The sequence below is a fragment of the Vipera berus genome, assembly GCF_964194415.1.
Source record: "Vipera berus genome assembly, chromosome: 1".
Taxonomy (NCBI): Eukaryota; Metazoa; Chordata; class Lepidosauria; order Squamata; family Viperidae; genus Vipera; species Vipera berus.
Window position 1 is genome coordinate 207,448,736 of NC_138202.1, and position 22,617 is coordinate 207,471,352.

Sequence of the window (22,617 nt, forward strand, 5' to 3'; positions counted from 1 at the left end):
CACTACAGTTGTTAAGTTAGTAACATGGTTGTTAAGTGAAGCTGGCTCCCCCACTGACTTAGTTGTCAGAAAGTTACACATGACCCTGGGGCACTGCAACCGTCATAAATATGAATTTGTTGCCAAGCCTCTGAATTTTGATGGGGATGCTGCAAAGGTCATAAGTGTGAAAAATGGTCAGAAGTCACTTTTTTCAGTGACGTTGTAACTTTGAACGCATCTCTAAATGAACTGTTGTAAGTCGAGGACGGCCTGTGCTGACAATCTTCTTTTTCTTGGCAAACTAGAATCCAGATTAAGTGCAGTTTCTTGTCCACTTTCTGCTGGACATGGGTCCAACAAGACTTAATGCCATCCTTTGGCAGCAGGTGTAGCTACTCTGCAGGTGATTTAGGGTGATCTAGTAGCCTGAATATAAACAGGAAACATTGGCAAACAATGTATTAACAATTACCTGTATAATATTCTGTAGAGTTTCTCTTTGGCCTGCTTTAATGTCTTACCCTTCACCATACCGGAGGGAAAATATAACAGTACCCTTTTTTCTAAATGGAAGGGACGCGGTGGCTCAGTGGGTTAGGACGCTGAGCTTGTCGATCGGAAGGTCGGCAGTTTGGCGGGTCGAATCCCGAGTGCCGCGTAACAGAGTGAGCGCCTGTTACTCGTCCCAGCTTCTGCCAACCTAGCAGTTCGAAAGCACGTAAAAATGCAAGTAGAAAAATAGGGACCACTCCGGTGGGAAGGTAACAGCGTTCCGTGCGCCTTTGGCGTCTAGTCATGCCGGCCACATGACCACGGAGACGTCCTCGGACAAGCGCTGGCTCTTCGGCTTTGAAACGGAGATGAGCACCGGCCCCTAGAGTCGGAAACGACTAGCACGCATGTGCGGGGGAACCTTTACCTTTACCTTTACCTTTTTTTCTAAATGAAATTGCCAGGAAGAACCTGAGATTCTAGGCCACATGCTTCTTTGATGCTTCTTTGATCTCATATGTGTCCTTTTTGTAGCAGTATGTGCCCTAACTCCACCTCCTAACCAAAATTCTATTTGTCTGCGGGTGACTTTATTTGCTTCTTACTATCAAGACTAAATTAACATAGAGAATCAGGCAGGATACAATTTCAATAAATCATTATCATCATCTCCCAAATAGTCACAAAATCCTTACAGCTGCCATTACTTTATACAAGAAAACTGTCTTCTATGTTACTATGTAAAATGCATTTTAATGTCATTTTATATCTTTCTGCCACATGCAACTGGTCACTGATTGTGATAAAGTTGGGCATAAACAGAGGTTGCAATCAACCAACTGCTTTTCCTTCTTACACTAATATTGTCTAATATTTATAAGTGTGCTCTGTGGAGGTGGTTAGAATACAAACCAAACTAAACAAATACTTTTTAAAAATGTACATCCCGTATGTCTTCCAGGAGCAAAAGATGGGTTCATAAGGATTGCCTAAGCTGAAAGCCATGTATCCTGGTCCGCTGGTGCCCTGCCTGCAACTAAAGCTCTTCAGTAAGAATTATTTTGAAAATTATGTATGATGATCATGTGTCAAGATGTTTCGGTGATTACCACAGAAGGAAGACTTCGACCTTCAAAGCTATTGAGTGATCGGGCTATCAGATCTGGGCTGCAAATTTCAAGTGCCCATGAGGCAGAAAGCAAAGTGGGTTTTTTTTCTATTGACATTTAATGACCATCCAGATTTTGCAGCCCAGCTCTGCTAGCACTAATCAGCAAAGGGGCATGACCTTTGCTGATTAGTGCTAGCACCTTTAAATGTTAGGAATAATCTAACATTATTAGATTATAATAATCTAATAACCTAATCTTACCACTTTTTCCCCAGCCATCCTCATGATTCAGCCTTGGATATTTACATTCCTGCATTGGTGGCTATAAACATTCTAGTAAAATATTCAATTCTACATGTTCTCCCCCCTGTACCTTTTTCTTTGCTGCCAAGGACTGATCTGTAGCCAAAATAACCAGCAATTTTTGTAAAGCACCTCCTTGAATTGCTGCAACTTGCACTCTGGGGTTGCTGGGAAGAGAGAAAATAAAAACTCATTACAGTCAAAAACACCTCAGCATCCTTTAAACTTTACTGCAATCTGGCTTCCATAAGAAATAATTGTGTCAGGGTAAGGATTTTTTTTTAACAGTATATTACAAAGCTGAAAATGAATATGAAGCCCTGGAGAGAGATCCTACTGCAAAACAGCATGTACTGGATGTTGGTTTAGCTTCACAAGTCGCCACCTGCTGGAACAACTTGACAAGATGAAAAACACAATGTCCTTTTTATCACAAGCCATGGACACACAAAGTAATTCCTGCACAAATTGTTCTGTGCACAATGCAGTTGCTTTTGGGTGGCTGATGTCTGAACCAAAACAGATAACTTTGGTCCAGATAGGGAATAAAATAAGGTCATTTGGCTCTGAATATGCCTCAAATTGCTATTCTTCCTGGCAGAAGTGTTTTTATTTCTATTTCACTACTTTCCTTTGGGGAAGAAAAAAGCAATGATGAAGCAGATAAGGGTGAGGCCTGAGTTCTGGGAAGACAGGATCAGTACCCTTCCTCCCCTGCCTCCCCCAAGCCCTTAGCAGCTTCCTCGGGCTGCTGAGATAAGCCTTGTTGGGAGCTACTGAACACAAGAGGGGAAAGAAAGGGCGAGGCCTTAAACATTCCCTAAAATTCTTTGCAGGCTTGGTTTTTTGCTAATTTGTGTCCTACGGTCAGGAGCAAAAACTGACTTACGTAAGGATCCCTCTTTATTTTACCCCCACAGTGATAAACCATATGAAGGTAGTTGTCCTAAAAGAAAATGATTAACTCAGTGTCACCCAGAAGGGCATTGTTGTCTTCACAGCTCGAGATAGTTGCAATATTAAAGGGAGATGATCAGGTCTGGAAATGTTTAGATGAACATTATAAAAGGAAGACTTCCAGACATCAAGAGGGAGGCTAAAATGTTCAATAACAGGGCTATCGAATCTGAGCTGCAAAGCTCCACCCAACCATGACACGGCAGCAATTTTGCTTCTGCTAGTCACGGCTCATCCAGCATGGTTCATCAGAACTTCTGGAAGGCAATTGTGTGTTTCAGGTTCTAAAAAAAACCCCTATTTTCCATTCCACGCACATCTCTACAGGAAGTGTATGCACGCATCTACTAAAAAAAATTGGCATTTTTACAAACATGTCTCATAGGCATCCATGAAAAGAAAGCTTGGTAGGTTTAGCACGTTCTTTTTACTTTTTAAAAAAGTAATATTGCCACAATAGGATTCTAGATCTTTTAGGTAATCTAGGCATTGTAATGCAAAGGGTCCAGTTTTATCTTACAGTTCGGAATGGCAAAAGATCAAAACTCACATCCTTCTGGAGATTATCAGGGGAAATGGCCACTCTGTAATTTGAGAATTGTTAAGATTTCTTCCTTTTCTTTCTTTTGCTGTTTCCATATGAACTGATTGTATATGTAACTCATAAACTCTGCTATCCCGAAACCACATTTCCTGATCATCTACTGCCACTAACTGTGTCTTAATCATCCTGAACCACACTTCTCATCCTAAACCTAACTGTAAACGGTGGATTGGTAATACCAAATCCCGATTTTGTTGTATTAGGTTAAAATGGGGAAGGGTAAGAATGAAAATCACAACCATTCTTCAAGGAAATTGGGGCAGGAATGAGAGGTCTCTTTGATGAGAGATGCTTTTGCTTTTCCTAGTTGGTTCAGGAATAGGAGTTACTCCCATGTCCATCAACAACCAAGCCTATACTTTGGAGGCAGAAATAGTTGTATAAGTGATTTTTTTACCTTTAAATCTACCGAGAGACCTTCACGAGCAGGATCAATGTCAACATCCTTGCCAAACTGGAAGACGTGCCTACCTCTCCTGAAAACATGTTTGGCTTGTCAGTCTGAACTTCAGAATCTTAGTTTTGCCTCTGAGCTCAATTTTAGCTCTTTGATCTTCCTCGTGGCTGGTAGAACTGCGTTCTGTAGACCGTTTTAGACAGAAATATCCTTTTTATGTTGGAAGGATGTTATTATAATTTATATAGCACTCTCTATGGACTTGGCACAGTGCAGGTTTGTATTTCATGTGGTTTACAATCTGAATGTAAATATGGGAAATGGCAAAGGGAAATGATGGGAATAAAGACTGACGGAAATAGTATACAATTATTTCGACTGCATGCATCTCTCCTTTGTTACAAAACGTATTTGCTATTCCAAAGATATCTATGAAAAGATGTCTTGCATATACAGATTCAAGGAATAATATTGTATAAACAGAACTGGACAGGTAAAGAAGACAAGTGCTCAGGTTAAGAAGCAGGGTTTTCACTAGTGAGACAAACCTTTGGAAAGTTTTACAGAATATACAGCAGGTTTTGAGGGCAGATTGAATGGGAAAGGACCATGGGTATAGAAACACTGAAGTGGAAGCTACAGTTTCATGGTGGATTGATGGACTGGAGAGAGAGAAACCCTTGCATATCCAATGTGTATTTGAAAAACAATCGGTGGGATACATAAGGGAAGGAGTGGCAGAGTAAAAGAGCCTTGGTGGAGCAGTGGGCTAATGCCTCCTTAAGTAACACCAGCTGCCTGCAATTAGTGCAGGTTCGCGTCCCACCAGGCTCAAGGTTGACTCAGCCTTCCATCCTTCCGAGGTAGGTAAAATGAGGACCCAGATTGTTGGGGGCAATTAAGCTGACTTTGTAATAATGCCGCTTGGGGGTGTGTGTGAAAGCCCTAATAAGCAGGCATATACATAGAATGAAGGCTACTGCTAAGCTTGTAAGCCGCCCTGAGTCTTCGGAGAAGGGCGGGATATAAATGGAATTAAAATAAAATAAAAAAATAAAAAATGATATTGTTAAGAATTAAAGACACACATTTTTTGAAAACTTTACATTAAACCTCCAATGCCAGCCAAAATATAAAGATAGTGCACATGAAATAAAGATCAACCCTGAGCATGCAGTGAGATGCCACAAATATGTTGGCTTCTCTTCAAAGGAAACACTCTTCATTTTCACTTGGAGAAAAATGACAATAGGAAGGTGGGGAAGTCATTTAACACAGCTAGTAGTGCCAACTAACCCACAAAGACAATATTGCAGTACCATAAACATATCAAGATAATAAACAATGGTTGGGTATTGAAGAATAAGTCAGCATAATCACAAACAGTAAGAGAAAAGAACCAGTGATAGGATAACGTGACTGTGAAAAGTCATTTTGGCTGAACCTCGTAGGTATGGCAATAACATTTACGAATAAAATACCTTTCCTGCATTCTAAGTACTGCTTTAAACAAGGTAATATCTTCCCTTGCTCTCTTCCCTCAGCTTCGTTTCACAAATTATTCCATTCATTTGCCAACTCATTGTTGTATCTGTTGACTTCTTTTTTTAAAATTCAAACTCATTTTCCACATCTCCCTGGCTTTTTCTGTTCCATTAACACAATGGTTCCCAAGCTTTTGTATACTCCGCACCCCTTACAAAAGTTCAAAATAACGGCAATGAATTATGCATATACACTATAATTTTGAAAACCCAAGTTTTTGCACCCCCTGGAATATCGTCTTGCGCCCCCAGGGGGTGGAAGCACCGCTGGTTGGGAACCCCTGTATTAACATGATGATGTATTTAAAACATTATGATCGTATTTTACAGTCAGCCTTCTAATATCAAGAAGAGTAGATCTTGCTTCCACAAAAGTCAGAGCCTAACAAGTCTGATTGTCAGATCCCTATGTTCTGTGTGCATGGGATTTCTTATTCTTTTCGGGTTCTGCCATTCTCCTGAGGGGGAGGGGAAAGCCTGAGGTGCCGATGTGTATTTGCTTTGCTCTGTCTCTTGCTCTATCCTCTTTGATGTGTCTCTAATGGGATAAAAATGGAATGTACCTCTGGCCATCTGCCTTATCTCCGAGCGCGGAAGAAACGGCGCAGACACCTAACAGCTTTGAAAGCGGCACCTTATCACTCTGTCCCCATGGCATTTTCACACCTGCAGATTGGCCTGTTTGAACCGTCCAGATGGACAGTTAGGGTGGGGTTACTATGGCCTCTTTTAATTACTTGATTTGCATGGGAAACCCTCAGATCCTGCCTTCTATTCCTGCTGTCAACACCTCCCAATAAAAGTTCCTTTTGAAATGATGCCATTTCAAGAGTTCTGCTTTTTTGGGAGAACTGATTGAGGCGGGTCCTTACATTAGACACCAAAACAAGCAAGATGGTCTCAACACTTCCACCAGTTCAACTTTACTATCAAATACCTGTCTGGGGGAAAAAAATTCTTAGCAGACGCTTTGTCAAGGTTGCCACAGCATAACAGCACCAAAACAGAAGTGGTGGACCACCTCACGCCATCTAAACAATTAGCAGCTCTAGTAACCACATGCTTGCAAGCAAAGAAACCAAGGCCCCTAGATAGCGAAGCAGGAGCGGAGTTCAGGCAGACTTTGGAAACAGATGAATGGTTCCTGGATCACAAGAATCTCTGCTCGATGAATGATAGACTGCCTTGGGTGGGTGGAAAATTATATGTGCCCAAAGCCCAGAGACTGAAATTTATGCAACTATGTCACAACTCAAAGATGGCTGGACATTTTGGTTTCGTGAAAATGCTCCATCTAGTAAAGAGACAGTTTTGGTGGTCGTCCATAAAGAAGGACATTGAAAGCTATGTGGCTAGCTGCCCTATCTGTGCAGCAGCAAAACGAAGACATGGTAGGACAACGGGGCTATTGCAGGCAGTAACAAGCCCATCAGCATCTTGATGGGAGATTTCCATGGATTTTATTCTGGAGTTACCAGAGAGCACAGGGAACATGGTCATTTGGGTGGTGACTGAACTGTTTTCCAAACAGGTGCATTTCATCCCATGCACCAAGATTCCCATGGCCAAGACTCTAGCGAAGATGCTTTAATTACTTGAATCGTGCAGGAAACCCTCAGATCCTGCCTTCTATTCCTGCTGACAACACTTCCCAATAAAAGTTCCTTTTGATGCCATTTCAAGAGTTCTGCTTTCTTGGGAGAACTGATTGAGGCGGGTCCTTACTATTCCCCATCTAGAATTATAAATGGGTCAAATTTTCAGTACAATAACACCCTCCCGCCCCGGAAAAAAAAACAATCTACCCATGAAATTTATTTCCTGGCTTTCTCCTACAGAAATTGAAGGTGACCACAGGAGGGTTCCAGGACCCAGAGTTGCTGAGCTTCATGAAGGTTGCCGTATCTTGTGTTTTTACACATAGCTTTGATGGGCTAGACAGGTCATGCTGTATTCAATTAGCTTGCACAGAAAAGCTTCATTCTATGGGGCTCTTTCAGATAGAAAAAAATGGGAGGGATAATAAGAGAACTATATCAAATTATGCACGGTCTAGAGATTCCCCCCCTTCCTTTTTCATGCTACAGAAAGCACAAATCACTCAATGAAGCTGAACAGTGAAAGACTCAGAATCAACAAAAGCAATAACTGATTCACAGAGCACAGAGTTGATTACAGAATTCCGCTTCCACAGCTTAGGGATGGCAACCATCGTGGCTGGCTTTAAAGCTTCGATTACACACATCTATGCAGATGAAGGCTACCAACGGCAGTCAGAAAAGGCTACCTAGCATCCAAGGCATTATGTTCCTCAACATAATTGCTGGGGAACCTGGGAATGAAAGCTGGTCTCCTTCTAGTTTCCTTTCATCATACGATGAGCTGTTTTGTTGTGTTCAATTGTTCCTTGAATCGATCTAGCACAGAAGCTCTTCTATTTTTATGCCCCTTTCCTTGAACCTTGCTGCCTTCAAAAGCCTCTGGTTCCCCCACCACCCCAAAGACGAACTCTTCTTTTACAAGAGTGATGAAAGCCCTAATAAGTAGGCATATACATAGAATGAAGGCTATTGCTAAGCACATTGGTTTGTGCTTTAAATTGTAAGCCGCCCTGAGTCTTCGGAGAAGGGCGGGATATAAATGGGATTAAAATAAATAAAATAAATATACAAAGAAAATATCGCTGGTACCATTCAAGCTATGACCTGTTTTAAGAGAGAGATGGCAATTACTGCTTTTGACCAAGCCCTTGACCTTCTGGAGCAACCAGCTTAGTTCAGCATGGCTACCTTCTCTCTCTCTCTCCCTCAGTCTTCCCTCCCCGCTCATGCAACTTGTTTGCAAGGCACCTCCTATTGTTCCCTGCCAGGCATGACTCTCTTCTCTTAGAAGGGCCCGCCCCCAGCAACGGTTGTCATGGTGATCACACTCCAGTGTTGGTTGGAAGAGAAGGTTGTTGGATGCCAGATCGGTTCTCTCAGCTGCTACCGAAGTAGCAGCTTTTAATGAATATTGGAGAGGCGGCTGGCAGCCCCCATTAGTTTTTTGCTGGCTCTTGTCAGGCCCTGCTCTATGCCAAATTAAAGTGTGCCATGGAAAGTTGGTAAATATGCACAGAAAAGTAAATATTGCCTCCAAGTATGAATTTATATACATGAAGATTACGTTTCTCTGGGAATCCCCTTTTTCAGATAATTAATTATCGGTACCATGCCCATACTTTCTTGGGGAAAAAATCAAGGACAAACCTGAAAGGAGTTCCTAAGGATAAAATTGTTTAAGTTCACAGCTTTGCTTTACAAAGGAAAATTTAAGAGCAAAATAAAGAAAAACCTGAACAAAAATGCAAATTTTAATAAAAATGTCTAAAAATCAAACACTATATGTACATTTATTTTAGAAAGACAATTCAATTTCCCTGTTTTTCACATGAAAGTGAAATACTGTGCATTAAGTGGTACCATTTGTACAGTAAAAGTTAAATGAGCAAACTAAAGGACAAAAGTAAGTTTCTGAAAAATAAATCTAAAGGACACCTTTAAAGGGCACTCCTTTATAATAAAGCACATATGGCCAACGTAATTGTTAATCAAAGTTTTTGTAAGAGAGGAATGAGAAGAAGCCACAAGGGGAGCAGTTTTCACTCACATTCCCCAACAATTATATTGTCATTTCTGACAGCCACTGATAGCCTTATCCTGTACAGATGTGCCAGACATGTTGATTTCCATCATTTAGCTATGGAAGTGGATTATGTAATCCATGTATTATAACCATGGTTTAGACATCTGAGAGACATCTTTTGCTGATGGTATGGAGAAATAGTGTAGGCAACTTGGGCCAATGGAAATCACTCCCATATCTTCCACTGAATGAATTTCCAAGGCCATAACACCCAGCATAGCCATAGGACCAGTCGTGTGAATTGGCCAAGCGCTGCATATAATTACTGTTTCTGTGGGGGTGGATCCCTATAAGACCTTTTTTAACAGTATGAACCTGAATTAGAAACAGAATGCATGTTTGCAGTGATTAAGGAAGTTCCCAATGACAGCCCTAGGGAGTGTCATTCCTGACTTTCACTATCTATAGATTTGAGGACGTAGGAAACATATGTCTAACAAAATAAGGCAGAAGACAGTGATGGGGATGCCTTTTTGTAGAAGAACAGAACATTTTCATCATCTTGATGGACTACAATCACCTGAAATTAATTTTAGCCTTTTGTTCTCAAAGAAACAGAAGACTTCAGCACAGCTATATTCTTATTTTGTAAATGCACGCAAAGAGCCCTTTTTGCTTCTAACAATAAGCATACAGCTTTTGCATATCCTTTACAGACATATGCTGAGTTATAAAAGTTTTTAATATATTTGCCTCTGAATAGGTACATTTCAGATTTTGTTACATTTTAACCTATGCCAACGTAATAATATTCGAAAGATAGCTGAATGAACAAAAGATAATAGCTATTATCTGACACAAGACAATAGATATCGGTTCACAAATTATTAAATCTGTTGCTTGGTGTGATTCCAGCTTTTTTAAACACTGCCATACGTGGCATTCAATTCTTCTGTTTTGGGATTCTGCAGTTTATATCTTATAACTCACATGCATTTAGGCAATTTCTATATAGCCAATTAAATCAAGTTTTCAGTGCAAGTTACTGTGCACTGCCGGCTCTAAATTTCTGTATTGATTTTGTTTTGTTTAAGGCACTTAAAATGCCAGCAGGTTAAGATGGTGTTTGCCAACACAATGTACTAATCAAGTCCCAGGTCAAAACATAGCATGAATTCTGAAATGAATACTTTGAAATATATCTTGACAACATAATGGATTGGAAGTGTTCCAACAGACTTTTTAAAAACTTGATTTTGTTAATCTGCAACATAATACAAGCTGGCCTTCTGAAATATAACTTTATAAGAAGCATAGACAAAGTAGCAAACCATGAAGCATATAAAGGTGGTTTTGAGTTCACATGACATGCCCAATACCTGTAGACAGTAACATTTAACCATGCCACAACAAGATGAAGCTGGATTAAGCAATTTCCAAAAGTAGTGATATTCACAGACAAGCTTCAGTATTCACATCTAATGGCACCTTAAAATCTTAATGGCATTCTAAAGTTGACAGATGAAAGCAATAGTTCAAGATTTTACTTTGAGAAGAGATCTGAAAAATACCCATGATAAACAGTCAGATTGATTCAAGCTTCTTAAGCATTTATCTGACTATGACTAATAAGCATACACATACACAGGACCAAATGATGAAAACCCCAGGTGGGAGGGGAGGGATTGCAAGATTGCAAATCACTTTTACTTAAATAATGAATTCTAAGATGAGTCTTGGGCCTTCAAGTGATTCTGAATTTTGATTGGTTTTGTTATAATCTCAGAGAGCATATATTCCTCTTTATATGCTTTGTTTCTGACAATAGAATCCTTTCAGCAAGGATACTTTAAAATCTAATTATCAGCTAATTCCCCAAGTTTGTTATGTTCCACCTCTTGTTTCTTTGTTGTATGAAGCAGAACTCTGATAACCTCACATGGCTGTGTGAACGGGCAGCAATCTGCTATGTGAAAGCTACATTTCAGCGGGTAATTGTTTTCCAAATTCCAAAAGAGGTTAAAAACAGCTGCTTAGCAACTGCAGAGTATTTTTTACTCTTCTCACTTTGGGATTGATCAGTTGTGACAATAGGAGCCCCAAATAGATGAACATACAGCATTCCCACTCCTCCAATTGTGGAACTGTATTGGTGCTACAGGTGGTCCGCAACTTACGACAATTGAGCCCAAAATGTCTGTTGCTAAGTAAAACATCTGTTAAGTCCATTTTGCCCCATTTTACGACCTTTCTCGCCACAGTTGTTAACTGAATCACTGCAGTTGTTAAGTTAGTAACATGGCTGTTAAGTGAAACTGGCTTCCCCGTTGACTTTGCTTGTCAGAAGGCTGCAAAAGGGGATCAGATAGAACTGCAACTGTCATAAATATGAGTCAGTCCGAATGTTGATCACATGACCACAAGGATACTGCAATGGTTTTTAAGTGCAAAAAAAATGGTCACAGGTCTCTTTTTCAGTGCCATTGTAACTTCAAATGGTCGCTAAACAAACTGTTGTAAGTCGAGGACTACCTGTACTGGCACCTTCTTCGGGTTACTCCTTTCCCCCCCAGATTTTTAAAGCAACACATATACGTAGGGGTGCTCACCTGGACAGTGCAGCTCCCAATACAAAAGAGGCATATTCCTTCATCAACGGTTCACTGCTGTTCAGCCCATTAATCAAAAGTTGCAGACCACCAAGGGAAAGCAAATCTTTTGCATTATCCACCTGTAAAAGATATGGGTTCTACCTTCAAGGAAGTACTGTATTAAAAACATACATCTACAGAGATAAATCAACCCACACGTTCTAAATGCTAAATGATTAAGAGGCTTTAAAATCAAATACAAAAATCTCTTGCCTCAAATCAAATAACGCTGCTGCAACTTTGGACCCAGCCTCTTTGCTTTCACAATGTTGTGAAAGGTCCCACATTCTGCCAGTATTTCTTATGGAGAAAATATTCCTTCAGCAGAATCCCATTCATGAGATCTCTGGGTACAACCCTACATTTATTTAGTTATAATCAGCTCTGGAGGGAGTAATTGAAAATTCAGTTGCTGTGATTAGCCTGCAAACTCCCTGTACAAACAATGTACTTACTAGAAGAAAGAAAGCTAAAGTTCCGATTTCTTTAGAATATATCCCTGGGAATCTAGTGAGTTAAACAGTATTCTAAGTATGGCTTAATTAATAAGGTTAGAGAGTTAAAAAAAACACTTGGGAGGTAGTAATAAGCAGATTAGAAACTCATCGGCCAGTACAAATGATGTGGAATGAGAATTTAGAACAGGGGTGTCAAACTCAATTTCATTGAGGGCCGCATCAGCATTGCGGTTGCCCCTCAAGGGGCCGGGTGGGTATGGCCAGGGTGGGTGTGGCCTGCTGGGTGGGTGTGGCTAGAGTGCGTATGGCCTACTGGGTGGGCGTGGCCAGCTCTCCATGGTTCGCATCAAGGGTGCCTATGGGGGCCTGGGCAGGAGTGGGACAGATCTGAGGGTCTCTGGCAGAATGAGGGTCTCTGGGCCAGGGCCAAGGCAGTGGGGGCCGTTCCCTCACTGTTTCCAGGATGGCTTCGCGGGCCACATGAAACCACTTCGTGAGCCGGATCCGGCCCCCGGGCCTTGTGTTTGACATGTCTGATTTAGAACACTGATCATAAAATGACTAAGCTGACTTGAGATATGATTAAGAGAAAGAATTAACGTTAGCCTTGATGAATCGAGGAAAACCTTTGTAAAAGAACAATGCTGTAATACAGTACTCTTAATTCAAATGATGTATGATTCAAAATTTGAACAAATGAGTTCAGGTTCTTTATTCAGGAAGGGAGAATTCATTAACACCTGTTTCTACAGATGTGATGGTGGCACAGTGGTTACAATGCAGTATTGCAGGCTAATTCTGCCCACAGCCAGGAATTTGATCCTAATTGGCTCAAGGTTGACTCAGCCTTCCATCCTTCCGAGGTCAGTAAAATGAGGACCCAGATGGTTGGGGGGCAGTATGCTGACTCTGTAAACTGCTTAGAGAGGGCTATATATAAACGGTATATAAGCGGTATATAAGTCAAAGTGTTATTGCTATTGCTATTCTACAAGACATGTAGTCATGTAAATGTCAATTCCTGGAAGGCCCCCAACAACTGCTAGTGTTTTTAATTTATTTTTATTTTACCTGATGGACATAGTACTCAAGATCGGAAAGTGCTGTAATTTTCTCCTCAAGTGTTGAATCTGAATGGTTGAATTTTTTGATGAGTTTAAGCATAATTTCAAAGTCAGTTTCCAGCTGCAGATTCAGCTCCCTGAATTCTTCCTTTAGCTTTTCGATGGGACGGAATCTACGTCGGACATCTTCCTGATGAGCCTAGAAAATGGAGGCAGCAAACCAAAAGACTCGTAAGCCTAAAATCAACATGCAGACATTCATTATTGTTTCTCCAAACAAATGGTGCTTCTTAGTTGCACATAAACAACCTCTATTACTCTGTGGGCAGAAACAGGAGTAAATAAATATCCCTTGATAATTACAATCTACTGTTTTTGTAAGATTCCTGTTCTCATTCTAGGGCTGCTGCTTTCTAGAATAGGATAGGGGATGGGGAAAGAGAAAGAAAACAACCCTCTGGATTTTAATCATTTCTATTTTTTAATGCGTTATTTCTGTTGTTTTGCTTTCTAGCAATCACCTGCTCAGGGTCAACTGATGTAGGCATACACTGAACCAATGCTTTCAAAAGCAAAGAATCAGGTCCCTAGTTTGAAGCATCTGCCTACCAGAATGAGGAGGAGACTGAACAAAGTGAAAAACACATGGAAAAGACTCAGCAATGTTAGAACACAAGTTAAGCCACAACATGGTCTTTCATCTGCTCATCTGCTACACTCTCAGGTGCTTTTTGCTAGGTACCCAACGAGCTGATGCTCAAATGCCTTTATTAAAAAAACTAGAACATTTGCTGCAATTGTCTGGGAACTGCCCAAGTTTTTAATTAAAAAAAATCAAAATCATTTCCATCTGAATCCTGTAAGGAAAAAAAAAGGATGGATACACATATTGATGAATATTAAATTAGCTTCTTTACCTGCTATTATGCATGGATCCTCCCAAAAGCATAAGAAAATAAAAGAACAAAGGCATTTAGAAGCCAAAGACAGATTGGTTCATTAAAGCAGAGGCACATTACCCAAACTCCCTCTAAAAGTCATCTCCCAATTGAAATTTGTGATGTGAACACAATGATACATAATGAACTGTGTGCATGCTGACCATATTTTATTTTCACACCATGTTCAATTAAAATTACATTACCAACTAAATTACAGAGAATTGGGCTTGCTTGTTTATAAGATTTGGGTGCTGCTACCATCTTGTTTAATCTATGTTCCCTGGATGGCATTCAAAAACTCAGTCTGAAAAAAGAACGTGCACCTTTGCACTGAAAGTGGAGGGTTGTTTCTCTTGCTCTTTCCCTTTCCTTAGAAAAGGGAAGAAAACAGACATGACAAGGAAGGAGAGATTATCGGGACTCAGCCGGACACCAGACCGCATCCATCTTCTTGGTTCACATTTGTGTCATTGATTTCACTTCCATTATTAACCTTTTCCCCAGTGAATTTAAGGATACGAGTGCTAAGTTCCCACTGTTATTTTCCCGGATTTATATCATACCTTTTCTTCTGATGTATCGTCTGCCTTTGTGGTTTCTTTCATTTTAGCCAAGGCCCTTTTGAGCTCTTGCGTTGTGAATGAACTTGGGTCAATATCTATTTGGCCTAGCCTGTCATAAAAACATAAACCATAAACAATGTGTCAACAATGGAATGGATATATCCCCTTCAGAAAAGCCAGCCTGACCCTATTTATTCAACTAAGCACCCCCCCACACACACACAATCTTCAGGGAACTTCTCTCTAGCAGTGTGTGTGCTGCATGCCATCATAAACCTTTCCATATACAGGTCATCTTCAACTTACAATGGTTGCAATGGTTTAGTGACCGTGCATGGGAAAAAGTGATTTATGACCATTTTTCACACCACCATTGCAGCATCCCCACGGTCACGGGATCAAAATTCAGACATTTGGCAACTGCCTCACATTTATGATGGCTGCAGTGTCCCGGGGTCACATGATCCTTTTTTGCAACCTTCTGACAAGCAAAGTTAATGGGGAAGCCAAATTCACTTAAAAACCATGCTACTAATATAACTGCAGTGAGTCTCATAAAAACCGGGTTACTAAGTTATCAACTGCAGTGATTCACTTAACAATTGTGACAAGAAAGGTTGTAAACTGAGGTAAAACTCACATAACAAATGTCTCAACAACAGAAATTTTGGGCTCAATTGTGCTCGTAAGTCAAGGACTACCTGTATTTTGTAAAAACTGATCCCTTGCAAGATAATCTTTCTAGTTTTTTATAGCTCAAATAATGTATTTTTCATATTGCATCAAATTCTTAATCTCTTGGTCCTTACATGTAAATATGCTAATTAAACATAAATGTTACTTTTTCATCAAAATGTAATCTTTATTCCAAAGGAACTAGTAATTAAGCATAGTCAGTACTGATATGTTGATAGAATCTTTAGCTAGATAATTTCCTATTTCTTATTCATTTAAATTTCATCTTCCAGTTTGGGTAATCAATCAAAATGGCATAGAAATAGTTATTGCCCTGATATATTAGGTACCCCCTGCTTAATTTTTGAACCCCCAAAGTTAAGAACAATATTGATTCTAATTCTGAAATGCTATACCCCAGCCATTATTTGTACTGTTATAATACATTGTAGAAGGGAGTCTGTAAACACTTTTAAGGCTAACCAACTTTATTAGGGAATAAGCTTTCATGAGTAGCAGCTCATGACATAAAATGAATACAGCATGTTCACTATTAGAGGACTTTAAATACAGAAAGTGGAAGCAAGAAAAAGTGGGTGGAGAAAAACAAGCTAATGGGTTTACACAATAGCATAACTGAAAGCCACATTAATTGGCAGATATAATGATCTAAAAACCCACTGTCCCTATTCAAATTTTCTCTAATGGAATGCAATTTTTTTAATGCATTGTACTTTAGTTGTCTCTCCTTGCATAATGCTGATAAAGTTCCTCTGTATCTCTACTGCTACCTTGAGGTCAGTAATGGAATGTCTTGGGAGGCTGAAATGTTGGGCCACTCTCTTGTTACTGTTTGATTTGTGTTTATTCTCTTGTATATGGCTGAACTGCATGGTGGCTAGAGGTGAAGATTCTTGCCTCTCACTCAGAAGGTTGAGAGTTCAATCCTAGGCAGTGACAGATGTTTCTCTATCAGGCCACAAAGAGAAAACCCCTGCTGTGAACTCTGCATAGGCTTCAGGAAGGGCATCCAGCCAGTAAATGCTCCGCTCCAGTCACGACTTCTATGAAAGACTTGCTCTGGAAAGAAGTGTTTTTCTGATAGCATTCCCTCTCAAAGAAACAATGAAAACTAATAGAGGCTGACCCACGTCAAGTTTTAAAAAGAAAGAGGCCTTTTTAAATCTGTATACCTTTTACTTTTTGGAGAGTCTTTTGCGTCACTTCTTTCTTTGCTGTCATCTGGAAGCTTGGCTAATTTTTCTCCAGTCTGAAGATTTAATTGTACATGTAATCCTGCAGGAATAGCTTGACCTAAAAATAAGATTTCCATTTTGTCTTTTTCTGTTCCATAAATATTCAAAACTATATTCCAAAGCCCCTTCATGGATTACTGCCTTGTCGTGGCAAAGGGGCTTGCATAATTCAATGAAGCTATGAGCTATGCAGTGCAGGGCCACCCAAGACGGACAGGTCATAGCAGAGTTCTGACAAAATGTGATCCATTGGAGAAGGAAATGGCAACCCACTCCAGTATGTTTGCCATGAAAACCCTATGGACAGTACCAAAAGGCAAAACGATATGACGCTGGAAGATGAGCCCCTCAGGTCGGAAGGTGTACAATATGCTACTGGGGAAGAGCAGAGGGCTAGTACTAATAGCGCCAGAAAGAATGAAGCAACTGGGCCAAAGCAGAAAGGACGCTTAGCTGTGGATGTATCTGGTGGTGAAAGGAAAGTCCAATGCTGTAAAGATTTTTTCTCCATAGGAACCTGGGATGTAAGATCCATGAATCAAGGCAAGCTAGACATGGTCAAACAAGAGATGACAAGACTGAACATCGACATCTTAGGAATCAGCGATACTACTGCGGGCAAGAATCACTCAGAAGAAATGGAGTAGCCTTCATAGTCAATAAAAGAGTAGGAAAAGCAATACTGGAATACAATCCCCAAAATGACAGAATGATCTCAGTTCGAATACAAGGCAAACCATTCAATATCACAGTAGTCCAAGTCTATGCCCCAACCACCGGTGCTGAAGAGGATGAAATTGACTGGTTCTATGAAGCCCTACAGCACCTTATATAACTAACACCAAAAAATGATGTCCTTATCATAATGGGGGATTGGAATGCTAAAGTAGGAAGCCAAAAGATAACCGGAATAACAGGCAAGTTTGGCCTTGGAGTACAAAATGAAGCAGGGCACAGGCTGATAGAATTTTGTCAAGACAATACGATGATCATAGCACACACTCTTTTCCAACAACCCAAGAGACGGCTCTACACATGGACATCACCAGACGGTCAACACAGAAATCAGATTGACTATGTGCTCTGCAGCCAAAGATGGAGAAGCTCTATACAGTCAGTAAAAACAAGACCAGGAGCTGACTGTGGCTCAGACCATGAGCTTCTAGTTGCAAAATTTAGGCTTAAACTGAAGAAAGTAGGGAAAAGCACTAGGCCACCCAGGTATGAATTAAATCATATCCCTGATGAATATACAGTAGAGGTGACAAATAGATTTAAGGAATTAGATCCGATAGACAGAGTGCCTCAAGAACTATGGACGGAGGTTCGCAACATTGTACAAGAGGTAGCAACTAAAACCATCCCAAAGAAAAAGAAATGCTACACTCAATTTGCCAGCAAATTTGGAAAACTCAACAGTGGCCACAGGATTGGAAAAGATCAGTTTACATTCCAATTCCAAAGAAAGGCAGTGCCAAAGAATGTTCAAACTATCGCACCATTGCACTCATTTCACATGCTAGTAAAGTTATGCTTAAAATCCTACAAGCTAGACTCCAGCAGTATGTGGATCGAGAACTATCAGAAGTACAGGCAGGATTTTGAAGAGGCAGAGGAACTAGAGATCAAATTGCCAACATACGCTGTATCATGGAGAAAGCTAGGGAGTTCCAGAAAAAATCTACTTCTGCTTCATTGACTGTGCTAAAGCATTTCAGTGTGTGGATCATAACAAACTGTGGCAAGTCCTTAAAGAGATGGGTGTACCAGACCATCTTATTTGTCTCTTGAGAAACCTATATGCTGGCCAAGAAGCAACAGTGAGAACTGGACACGGAACCACTGATTGGTTCAAAATTAGGAAAGGAGTCCAGCAAGGCTGTATACTGTCACCCTGCCTGTTTAACTTATATGCAGAGCACATCATGAGAAAGGCAGGGCTAGATGAATCAAAAGTTGGAATTAAGATTGCCAGGAGAAATATCAACAACCTAAGATATGCAGATGATACCACTCTAATGGCAGAAAGTGAAGAGGAACTAAAGAGCCTCTTGTTGCAAGTGAAGAAGGAGAGTGCAAAAGTTGGGTTGAAACTAAACATTAAGAAAACCAAGATCATGGTATCCGGCCCTCTCAATTCCCGGCAAATAGATGGGGAAGAAATAGAGGTAGTGACAGATTTTAATTTCCTGGGCTCCAAGATCACCGCAGACGGGGACTGCAACCAAGAAATTAAGACGCTTGCTCCTGGGGAGGAAAGCCATGGCAAATCTAGACAGCACACTAAAAAGCAGAGACATCACCCTGTCAACAAAAGTGTGTATAGTCAAGGCTATGGTCTTCCCAGTTGCAATGTATGGCAGTGAAAGCTGGACCATAAGAAAGGCTGAGCGCCAAAGAATTGAGGCCTTTGAGCTATGGTGCTGGAGAAGACTCCTGCGAGTCCCTTGGACTGCAAGGCGATCAAACCGGTCAGTCCTAGAGGAGCTCAACCCTGACTGCTCTTTAGAAGGCCAGATCCTGAAGTTGAAACTCAAATACTTTGGCCACCTAATGGGAAGGAAGGACTCACTGGAGAAGAGCCTACTGCTGGGAAAGATTGAGGGCAAGAGAAGAAGGGGACAACAGAGAATGAGGTGGCTGGATGGAGTCACTGAAGCAGTAGGCGTGAGCCTAAATGGACTCCAGAAGATGGTAGAGGACAGGAAGGCCTGGAGGAACGTTGTCCATGGGGTCGCGATGGGTCAGACATGACTTCGCAACTAACAACAACAATATTCCAAAAGAAGACCAATTAAAAATGAAAGAATATTAAAGTTCCATCATATTAGTCTAGTGTAAGATCATCTAGCTGGAGACCCCTACTATGCCCCCAAATGGTGAATAATTTCCAGCACTCCTCACCATGGACATCTTCTATACAGTTTCTGTGATCTGTAATTCAGCAACACCTGGAGAATCATAAGTCTGGTTGCATAAATAAAAGTATAATATGCTACTTTACCATATTTAATCTCCTTTTACAGAGATTATTATTGTAGAATCCATGGACCATTTGTGTACAAATGCCAAATGCAGATAGAATACTATTATCAAAAGTCAGAACTGTATGATTGCCTGAATCCTTGCAACACAAAATTAGAAATCTATTTTAAAACAATGTGATTTGCTGAAGTCCTAATTTCTCCTACAGTAAACTTGGGTAATCACAGCCTATTACCCAAGAAAAAGTATGTAATCTGAAAATTACCGTAGAAGCAAAACTTTCTTAGCACCATTGAGTCCAATGATCAGCAACTCATGAGCTTCTATACTCACAGAGCATTCGTGGCAATGGGCTTTACAGGGTAAAGAAACATGGGAATAATTTCTAACAGCAAAGAATGAGAGTAGCCTAGATTTTCTGTGAAAGTTTCTGCTACTTATATGTTTATCTTTTAAAAACTAGTGGATTCAACATTATCAACGAAGCCATTAGGAGTAGAGTTTATTCAAGGGAGACTTGACCTTTTAAAGCTGTTAACCAAAAGTCCTGCAAAAAAAATCTCAATGGAAGGACTGACAATGCAAATACTGAGCCATTCAGGTAATATGAGAAAGGAATCATATCAAACAAATGTGTATTTTAAATAAGACACAAATGTAAAAAGGGAACAGAATTAAAATGGTTGATAGAGGAAACATATATTCAGTCAGAATTGCACAGTATGTGTTTCTAAACTAAGGAAATTCATAAATGAAAAGATTGAGATTTTCATTAATATAATCTGTAATTGAAGTACAGGTAGTGCTCAATTTACAACTATTCGTTTAGTGCAGGGGTAGACAACCTTGGCTCTTTTATGACTCGTGGACTTCAACTCCCAGAATTCCTGAGCCAGCCATGCTGAGGGAAAAGGGAGAGGTTTCCAAGCTGAGCCATGCTGGCTCAGGAATTCTGGGAGTTGAAGTCCACGAGTCATAAAAGAGCCAAGGTTGCCTATCCCTGGTTTAGTGACTGTTCAAAATTACCACAGCACTGGAAAAAGTGACTTATGACCATTTTTCACACTTACAACCACTGCAGCATTCCCATAACCACATGATCAAAATTTGGCCATTTGGCAACTGGTATGCATTTATAATGGTTGCAGTGTCCCAGGGTCATGTGATCTTTGTGACCTTCTGACAATTTGAGGACTACCTTTAATCTCACCATTTTTCAAGCATATCCAGTATATGAAATTTGTTCTCGGAAAAGTTTGGAATGCACAGTCTTTTTATTTCAGAACTGAACATGTTTATTTCATTTAAGGAAAATGATAATGAAAATAGATTACACAATAATTGCTTTTTCATTTTTAGATCATAAAATGTAATCTTGCATTTTCCTTGGTGTGCATTTCATAATTTGGCTTCACGTCTGCACCTCCAAAATGTAAATAGGCCAAAAAGGTGTAATCTAATTCAAATATAATTGACTCCATTTTTAAAAAGTGCTCATTATCAATATATGGGGGGTTTTTTGGTTTTGAGACTGGAGGAAATATTAATAACTTAGATATTAGTTTTTACTTCTATTCATTTTTTTAATATTTTCCCTTAAGTCATGCACTACTGACAAAAAGAGCTTCAATAATTTAGCTCCTTAAGTAGCAGTCTCATTTATTAGAACTTTCTTCCACCAATTAATCAAGAGAGCCTTCGACCAACTGAGATTTGAAGGTTCTTAAACCCTAGTACCTGTGGATAAGCATATAAAATAATGTAACTTTTCTTCTAACCACCCAGTATTCAGTGTCCTCTGAAAGGATCACTGAGTGCATGCGTATACATGCAACCAGAGAGGACAGTTCTTCTGGCACTGCCACTGAAGCAAAGCACATAATTAACCTGAAGAATTAAATTCAAAATTTGGTAATGACTACTAACCTGGATCCTTTAAAAGGGCAATGGTTAAATTCATGGTAGACGGGTCTATCAAGGTCTACTACAGACACAGCATTATCTTTAGGCTGGGGGTAGCATGCCTCCCAATACCAGGTACAGGGCAATATTCCATCTCCTATTTGTAAACACTAGCAGGCACTGAGGACCCAGACTGTTGGGGGCAATAAGCTGACTTTGTAATAATGCCGCTTGGGGGGGGGGCGAAAGCCCTAATAAGCAGGCATATACATAGAATGAAGGCTATTGCTAAGCACATTGGTTTGTGCTTAAATTGTAAGCCGCCCTGAGTCTTCGGAGAAGGGCGGGATATAAATGGGATTAAAATAAATAAATAACTGAACTGGCCACTGTAAGAAATGCTGGATTAAGCTACAGTAAGTCTTGGCCTAATTCAGCCTAATTCTTCCCTAACAACACTTGGAGCAGCAGAGGAAAGATGGGAGTTGTGGTCACTTTGCAAGCCTCCCTTCTGAATTATTTACACAGCTCTAAAAATAAACCATGTTTCCATTACCTGGCCGGACAGTCTGCCACTGATTTGTTGGATAAAACACTTCCAAGTCTTCAGAATCAAAGTCCTCTTCTTCCTCCTCGATCACCTCCAGTTCTTCCTTGTTTTGTTTTTTTAAATCGCTCTCTTCTTGTTTTGTCAAAGCAAATTCCTATATACAAAAAGATAGGGATACTTTAGACCTGTGTACAAAGGTAAAAATGTCCAGTCATGTCCAACTTGGGGGGGGGGACAGTGCTTATCTCCATTCCTTAGCCAAGGGAGCAGGGTTGCCAGAAATTTCCGTGGTCGTGTGGCCAGCATGACTATACACCGAGGCACATGGAACACTGTCAATTTCCCACCGAATTGGTACTTATTTATCTGGTTGCATTTGCATACTTTTGAACTTCTAAGTGGGCAAGTGCTGGGGCAAGTAACAGGAGCTCACCCCATTGTGCGCACTTGGGTCTTGAACCTAGGCTGTCAGCTTTCTAGTATATATACTATCTTTTATTACCAAAAATACTCTGTTTTACACATGCATTAAAAGGTCTTTTAAAAAACCAATTAAAT

The 22,617-nt window shown here is 40.2% G+C and overlaps 1 protein-coding gene across 5 annotated transcripts in view; it reads right to left on the reverse strand.

Moving 5' to 3' along the window:
- Window positions 1-22,617, reverse strand: part of SIL1 (SIL1 nucleotide exchange factor) — a 49,296-nt gene that overhangs the window by 15,725 nt on the left and 10,954 nt on the right. For all 5 annotated transcript variants that reach the window (XM_081313454.1, XM_081313450.1, XM_081313452.1 and 2 more), the window contains 6 exons: window positions 22,066-22,213; window positions 16,560-16,680; window positions 14,692-14,800; window positions 13,195-13,386; window positions 11,624-11,745; window positions 1,959-2,055 (listed from right to left, as the gene is read on the reverse strand). In XM_081313454.1, coding sequence (XP_081169580.1) covers window positions 1,959-2,055; window positions 11,624-11,745; window positions 13,195-13,386; window positions 14,692-14,800; window positions 16,560-16,680; window positions 22,066-22,213 — 789 coding nt within the window. The remainder of the gene's footprint in view (window positions 1-1,958; window positions 2,056-11,623; window positions 11,746-13,194; window positions 13,387-14,691; window positions 14,801-16,559; window positions 16,681-22,065; window positions 22,214-22,617) is intronic.